The sequence below is a fragment of the Dermochelys coriacea genome, chromosome 2, assembly GCF_009764565.3.
Source record: "Dermochelys coriacea isolate rDerCor1 chromosome 2, rDerCor1.pri.v4, whole genome shotgun sequence".
Lineage (NCBI taxonomy): Eukaryota > Metazoa > Chordata > Testudines > Dermochelyidae > Dermochelys > Dermochelys coriacea.
Window position 1 is genome coordinate 118,602,212 of NC_050069.1, and position 8,535 is coordinate 118,610,746.

General features: G+C 39.0%; 1 protein-coding gene across 7 annotated transcripts in view; it reads left to right on the top strand.

The window, feature by feature from the left end:
- CAGE1 (cancer antigen 1) overlaps window positions 1–8,173 on the top strand; it is a 28,567-nt gene extending 20,394 nt beyond the window's left edge. For 6 of the 7 annotated variants that reach the window (XM_043508352.1, XM_043508354.1, XM_043508349.1 and 3 more), the window contains 6 exons: window positions 110–217; window positions 703–807; window positions 1,327–1,397; window positions 6,546–6,614; window positions 7,735–7,774; window positions 8,040–8,173. In XM_043508352.1, the coding sequence (XP_043364287.1) occupies window positions 110–217; window positions 703–807; window positions 1,327–1,397; window positions 6,546–6,614; window positions 7,735–7,774; window positions 8,040–8,147 (501 nt within the window). In that variant the 3' untranslated portion in view covers window positions 8,148–8,173. Of the gene's footprint in view, window positions 1–109; window positions 218–702; window positions 808–1,326; window positions 2,191–6,545; window positions 6,615–7,734; window positions 7,775–8,039 lie in introns of those variants that run through there. The other variant, XM_043508356.1, reaches the window with a different exon arrangement.
- Window positions 8,174–8,535: the final 362 nt, after the last annotated feature.

Genomic DNA, 8,535 nt, shown 5'->3' on the forward strand with positions numbered 1-8,535 from the left:
GACTAATTGCATTATGGAACTTGAAATCCATTATTATAGAAAAGGAAACAAGTCTAATGACTAATATTGGATTTGACCCAATTTTCCCTAATGACACATTTATCCATAGGATGCAGGTGCTGGTCAAGAGGAAACTGGGAGTGGCACAGAACTGCTTGATTTGCTGAGAACAAAACTGGGTGAATACCATAAGCAAAGTGATGACCTCCATTGCCAGGTGAGGAAACCAGTACATGACAGAATAAGGCCTTGGAAGTTATTTTTGTTGGAAATCAGTGTACAATAATGCTTTGTCACACTGCATTCTAGTTCATTTCCTAAGTCTGGTGAAGCTTACATACTCCTATGGATATATTTACATACACATACAAACACAGACACATTCTGGTGGTGATAAGTAATGGCATTTTCTATTTATAGTGCTTGCCCTCTGGGAGCCTCAAAATACTTTACAAATATTAACGATTTATGCCTCACAATACCCCTAGTAAGTACAAGCAGCGTTATCCTCTCTTTACAGTTTGGAAACTGAGACAAGTGACAAATAAAGGCTTGCAAAGACCACTATCCCTTTTCGGGAAATCATGGCTGCTATCTATCTTCCACTCTTCCATTCTGAGTGATAGCTCTTTATTTCTGATGTTTAACAGGACACATTTAAGACAGTAGTTGTCAATGAAATATTTTTGTTGTTTTTCTGAGATTACAAAATTGGAAAACCATCTGGCGCTAAAGGAAGAAGAATGCAAGAGACTCACAGGAGAAAATGAGAAGCTTCAAGGAGATTTGGGTAGCTTGACATGCAAGGTACAAGTGTGATTGTATAGCAGAAACTCTACATGTTAACCTGTCTCAATGGAAAGCTGACATTTTCAGGACATTTTTTTATATTGTATGTTTCTCCCCCTCTTCCAACCTATCTTATGTTAATTGTCTTCTTAGATTTGTGAACTCTTTGTCAGATCTCACAAAGTAAGCAGAGTCGGGCCAGATCAGTACTTGGATGGGAAACCTCTAAAGAACACAGAGCTGGGTTTGATATACTTTGATAGAAAAGCAAGCTAAACTCAGTATGTGTAGAAACTTAGTATATGAGCCAAGTCCTGCTTACTTTATTTACATGGTTAGTTCCTCTAAAATCAGTGGGGTTATCTGCATGAGCAGGACAAGTAGGATATAGCTGTGGAATGCTCATTAGGGTCAGTGGGAGCAACACATACAAGTGCAAGGCCTATGGAGATAAGAATGTATTGCTCTGTGGAAACCGTCTTTTGCTGTTTTAGATATTATACAGCAGCTAATCGCTTGATGATTTTATTTTGAAAGGTAACATCATATGAGGAAATTATTGAATGTGCGGACCAAAGGCTTGAGATAGCAAGTTCCCAGATATCATAGTAGGTTGACTGAACTAATTACTTGATTTTCTTCATTTTGCAGAGAAGAGTGTGTGTGTGTGTGTGTGTGTGTGTGTGTGAGTGAGAGATTTTCCCTTGCTACCTTATTCAGGGAGACAAAGAATAAATGATGCTCCTTGATGTGACAGTATTTTTATATTTTATAATTACTGAAATGTGCTAGATACTGTACAACATAAAACATGAGAACAAAGATCAGTTGTTTTATACAATACATATCATCAAAACTAAAAGGACAGGCCTCCATCCTCAGCTGCAGCAATGGAGTAAACAGTGAATCTTTGGAAGGGGATTGCAAAGGTGGTCTTATCTTGATAAAAATGCGTCATGGAGCATTCACACAATGTATGTTAGAGCAGCCTAAGAGTGGGTCCCACTTACACTAGCTGCAGTGGACCAATTTACAACTCATTGGCTTACATCTGTCCCAAAGAGTTGATATGACATCTGCGGATTGTCAGAGTGCAGGAGAGCCTCTGGAGCTTTGGCCATGCTCCCTACAATGGCAATGGGAGAGGGACATAGAAGTTGTTATGGCTGCCTTACATTACCTGAGCATCCCATTAAAATGGGGGCCTTTCCCAGGCCTGGCTATGCCTAATTTAGGGCCAACTTGCACCATTCCAGTTGAGAACTGGGATAAGAGCTTTGCAATATATACAGCTTGAGGCTTGTATATTATTTATAACATTTTTTGGTATCAATCTTCTTCCCAAAACCAACAAACAGAAACAAACCCACCAACACCAAATGGAAGTTGGAAATGTTTTTAAGTGTGGCTATTTGGAGTGCTTCAACCATTGTGCTACACTTCCTAATATACTTGAAAGAATCATGATCAGTTCCATCTTTCTCCTTAACAATGACAATAAAATTATCTAGATCACTTGATTTTTCAACAGCTGTCTTCTGTTTCTATTTCTTCTGTGTCTGTCAAGTACATCAAAAGTGGTCAAGCTGACAGGACATATTATTTCTCAACTTCTTTTTGTTTGATCTTCAAACAGTTATCACTGTTCTTTAGATAGAACACAAACTCTGCATGTTTTTGAGAAAATGTTGTTGCAGTATAACAGCAATAATTCCTTTCTGGAAATTAAAACTCTTAAGGCTGTGATTCTCAATGGAACACAAGGCAGTTAATTGCCTGGAATCCTAATGAATTTTATGAGAGCTCAAAGTTTAAACCTCTTAAAGTGCTTTTGAAAATCCCAGCCTCAATGCCTAATCATAACCCAATTGAAGTCAATGGGAGATTTACCATTGGATTTCACTAGGAGCAGGCATGGACTCCTAGGACCCATTTCTCTGAGGTGCTAAGTGCTCTCAAGTTCCATTGATTTTCAAATCTCAAATGGGGTACCCACTAATAAAGTAAATGGAAGCAGAAAGCATTTGGCATCTTGCAGAATCAGACTCCACATGAATATGACATCATATCTGGTACAATGTTACAGGACAGGAAATGACATGATAACAATGACAAGGCCCAATCCTGCACTATGCACACTACTTATTACCATGAGTAGAACAAAGTACATCAGCAGGTCTGCTAAGGGTAGTAAACACCTAGCTCTGTAAATAAGGTTCTGCAGGACTGGTCACTGAAGCTCTGATTCAGGGCAGCACTTCAGCACATGCTTTTAATGTTAAACATGTGCTGAACTGCTGCCCTGAATCAGGGCCTGAGTTTATAAAAGCATGCAGTTGATTAAATATATAAGAAATAATAAGGTTATGTAATCCAAACCTTTTTCCAAAGGCTGAGATATCCCATATAGATTGCATGGGACTAGTGGTGTCACTTATACCACAGAAATATGTATTATGGATTATCTTTATCAATACAGTAAGTGTCAGAGGATTTCACAGGCGATGGAGGATTAAAGACACAAATTAAAACTTATTTTTCTACTGAAGTCTCCCATTGTCTGGCTAGTAGGGACATTCAGTATCTATTTTTGGGGCCTACTACAATTTTAAAACATGTTTTATTTTCCTGTTATTGTTTTCTAATTTGAGAAATCCAGCACAAGATGGTGAAGACTAAAAAGCCTGTCAAACTCTTGACTGAGAGGCTCAGTGACCAAAACCAACATTTTCAAAAGTGGCCTCAGATTTTGAATGCCCAACCTGAGATGCCTTGGGCCTGATTTTCAGAGATGCTAAAGATCTGCAAATCCCATTGACTTCAGTTAGAATTGTGGGATCTCATGACTTTTGGAATCCAAAAATGACTGTAGGCCCAGGGTGTCTCAATTTTGGAATCCAAAAATTTAGGCAACAAAAACAAAAGGCCAATTTTGAAAACTTTGACCTAATAGTCTAGTAATACATGTAGTGAAGTAAAGTAATAAATAGTAAAATGTGTGCTCTGTAAAATATATGCTTTATTGGGAAAATCCCATTGTAAGATTTTCCAATAAGACCTGTTATAATTATTATATACAATAGTCATTTACCTTTTAGAAAAGTCCTATAGAAATATAATAGGGCTGAAACTGACAGGATTATATGGCTCTATAGAATGACTCTAGAAAACTATAGAATTTAATAGAGAATTATATCCTTGCTATTGAATTGTATGGGTTGATCAGATATGTATTTATTATTATTAATTATTATTATTATTATTTAGAGACCCCAACTAAGATTTGGGCCCCATTGTGATAGGCACTGTGCAGTGACATAATAAGACACAGTCTTAACCCCAAAGACCTAGATCTGCAGTGGTACTGAGTCACCTGAGTCTCATTGAAATCAGTGAGAGTTAGATACCTAAATACTTTTGAGGACCTGGGTTTTACATTCTAAATAAATAAGACAGAAAAAGGGTGGGAGGAGAAATTGAGGCACAGAGAGGTAAAGTGACTTGCCCAAGTTCATACAACAGGTCAGTAGAACCCAGGTGTCCTGACTGCTGGTCCAGTACCCTGTCTTCTAGATTTCCTAGCCTGATTAAAAATTCTATAGACATGTTATAATTCTCTCTTAAATTCTGAAGGCCTTTTCTATAAAAGCTATATTTAATTAATAAAATGCATCTAATTACAAAATCAAGGTGCATGTATAAAAATGTGTAAGAAAATACATTTTATACATTTTTTAAAGGAAGAGATTTTCCCCCAAAACAATTTAAATATCAACTCACTAACTCCTCACACATGCACTTCCACCACCATTCAGGCAGGCAATGTGTCTTAAGGGTCAACATACTGGGGTTCTCTTGGTTCACCAGAGGCAAGCATCTTCCTGAGCTGAGTGATGTTCAGTGAGAACAACCTGCTAACAGTTCCAGATATTTCATTCTTAGAACTGATATCTGGAGAGCCTCATCTGATTTCATTTACTGAATTCTAGCGCAAGTCCGCCCTTATCAGAAGACTCTTCCCCCAGCTTAAGAGGAGGAGCCATTAAAGCCAGGGTTCAACTGATCGAAGGGGACAACAAATCATAGAATCATAGAATATCAAGGTTGGAAGGGACCTCAGGAGGTCATCTAGTCCAACCCCCTGCTCAAAGCAGGACCAATCCCCAATTTTTGCTCCAGATCCCCAAATGGCCACTTCAAGGATTGAACTCACAACCCTGATTTTAGAAGGCCAGTGCTCAAACCACTGAGCTATCCCTCCACCCTAGGCTAACCCGGAGGCTATGCTATATGTGTACACAAATGATTAAGCAGGGACAGGAGTGAGGGTCTTAGGTTCAAAATCAGGGATTCAGAGGGAGACACCGAGAAGAGAACCTGGACAGTGCCCACTGCTTCTCAAAGATGGCTAGGGAGCCAGCGGATGCTGCCTAGAGGAACTCTGCCTGGATGCGTGAAACAAGGGAGGAACAGAAGTAGGCCCCATAGTCACAGAGTACTTTCCCATCCAACATCCTCCTCCTGGTATCGTAGATGGCCATTTTGGCCAGCGCCAGGAGAAGGTTGATGAGGAGGTCTTGTGACTTCATGGGGCCATGGACAGAGTGTGCAAAAATGAAAAGGTGGGGGAAAAGTGCAGCCAGAACCTCAAAAGGAGGCTCTGGAGGAGCTGGAAAAGGGGCTGCAACATGGCGCACTACAGATAAATGTGTGCCAGGGTCTCCCTCATGCTGCAAAATGGACAGGCATCAGGGATGGGAGTGATCCGCTCCAGGTACACGCCCATGCTGATGGTTCCATGAAGGAGCTGTCAGAGCTGATATCCCTGGCGGCCACGTGGGACTCATCTGATTTCAGCTGCTGCTACCAAACACAGGAGGAGAGGAAGTCTCTAGGTAACTCGGGCCCAAATCTCCCAAGACTTTAGGCCTTGATTCAGCAAAGCACTTGAGCATGTTCTCATCTTTAACCATATGAGTAGTCCCACTGAAATCAATGCATCTATTTAGGTGTTTAAAATTAAGCACGTTTAAGTGTTTTGCTGCATCAGAACCTTATATACCAAAGTTACCACTTTGAACTGAATCCAGAAGTGAATAGGAAATCAGTGTTGTTCCTGGAATATTGGTGACTACCCTGGCTCAATAGCCAAGTAATCCAGCCTTGAAGTCTCAATGGTATGAATAGCCATAGCAAGGTCCAGATCTAAGAATAATAACTGTAGGTACAAAGCACTTTTAGCCACTAAAGGCACCTGAGATTATAGAAGCAGTTGGGGACCCAAAAGCACTCCCAGTTGTGAACCTCTTAGACAAAAGGTGGGACACCTCTTCAACAGTGATGGCAAGAATTACCCCTGCTGTACCCCCAAGAATTCTCTCTATCCCACAAGCATTACCTCCATCATATTTGGATTTAGCTTCAGCCAGCTTGTTCTCATTCAGGTGCCGATCTCAGCCAGGCACCGGGAACACAAATACACCGCACCATTCTGAGTTGAAAGAAAAATTAGGCAGACATAGAATGTGGTGTTACACTGATGAGACTGCTGCCCGAATTGCTTTCTATACACCCTTCAAGCCCCCCGCCCCCTGCATCCACCCACCCAGTGTTTTCACATACAGTACATGCAGAAGAGAGAGTTTGATAGTCTTAATTTCTATACTGCACCTAATAAAAATATTTGTACTGAAAAATAAGGATAGATACATTATATCTATACAGTTATAAACAGTTACATTGTTTCTTGCTGACAGTTTAGAGAAAAGAAACAAGCATCTGGAAGATTTAATAAAGAAGTTCAAAATGAAAGCCAGAAAGCTGAGGTAAACATCATATAGTTCAAATGCCAGAACAAAAGGTTTTTTAAAAAATCAACCCTTTTTATAATAACAGGTTTCAGAGTAGCAGCCGTGTTAGTCTGTATTCGCAAAAAGAAAAGGAGTACTTGTGGCACCTTAGAGACTAACAAATTTATTAGAGCATAAGCTTTCGTGAGCTACAGCTCACTTCAGTACTCCTTTTCTTTTTATAATAGATACTATCAACTGAGGGCCCTTTTTGCAGGAAAAAAAAATCTATTTAACTGAACACTGTCATGATCAGCCCCTTCTAGCTGAAAATAACTCTTTTTAATACAAAGTAGCATCGCCAATTTTGGTTGTATGTATTCCTGGAGGTTTCATCATGTGACATAATAATCTTTAATTAAAGATTAATCTTTAATTCCTGGAGACTCCAGGACAAACCTGTGAGGTTGGTAATCCTAATACAAAGGATTTGTCCGTATCAATCATATCTTCTGTAGGTGTCTTGACAGGGAATTCCTAATGCTCCTTCTTTGATTCACAGAAATAGTATTAGAGAGGAGGTGTATCATATAATCAAGTTGTGATAATAGTGACTATTGCTACTGATTGGCTTATTACACCTGTGAACTGAGCTTACAGCTAGTCTGTGCTAAAACATTCTACTATTAGTGTTTCCTGTCCATGTCCCCCTACCTGCTTGCTTGTTTCACACACTTGTTATGTTTTCTTTTAGACTGTAAGGTCTTTGTTACAGGGTCTGTCATTTACTATATTAGTATATTATATATACTAGCACAGTGGGGCTCCAGCCTAATTGAGGCCTTCAGGTGTTACAACACTATAAATAACAATAATCAACCTTTCCCTAGGGCTATACAGGCTATCCCAGCTCTTTTCAAATATGCCTTCCACTCACCACTAACCGTGAGTTAGAATACACCTCTAGCAATTTCAGTAACAGCACCATTTAGTGTCCATTTATAAATTGATGTGAGGCAGCGGTCAGTTAATTCAGTTAGAAAATAATTTTCATCTTTGTTGCCCAGAAGATGTTAGGATATCATTCCAGGTTCTAGCACACCAAACAGGAAACCTCCTATGTCACAGAAACAACCTATCTTTGTAATTTCCACAGGGAAAGATGTTGGTCTGCTTTTCCAAAAGCCAAGACTGAGGTAAGTCAAAGAATGTTGCCAATGATTGTTCATAATCAAAAGTGACTTATTTTCAGAAAAGTTGGCATAATATATCTGTTTGGATATTATCTGCTGAGAGATACTTGCCCCAATAACCAGGATTTAGTCTTATCCAGTTTCAGATTAAACATTATTGTAAATCAATGCATAAGAGCATTTCAATATTTAAGAATAAGAAGTTTTAAAAAAAACAATCTAGAGAAATCTTCAGATTGTGATTTATGTTTTTTCCTATAATTTACAGGGTCAAGATGTTCAAAAATCAAATGGAAACAATGTAGATACTAAAGAACAGAAGATGAAATATTCTCTCTATCACTGTCAGAGCAGTAAATTGCATGTGTTCAAGTGATGTATTAAAGTTAATGCAAACCATGGACAAAACACTATTCTTTTTTCACCTTTCCTTTGTATATAAATTATGGAAGTAACAATGGGAGGAAACTGAAAGTTTGAGGGCAGTTTTTGGATGCAGTGGATTCTTTCCTGAGTGCTTTGCATACTGGACTGTGGAAGGCTTTTCCCAGTTTCAAGCTCAATATATATCTTGCATTTTGATTAATAGTAAAAAATTCCTACCAGTTTGACGTTGGAGAGCCTGGTAGTTGACAAGCCTGGGATTATTTATGTGGAGAAGCCAATGCAGGTATCTCATTCTATGCATAGCCTATCTGTGATGGAGAATTTAAAAATAAACTCCAACTTTAAACTGGGAGCATATGAAACACTGCAGGTTATAC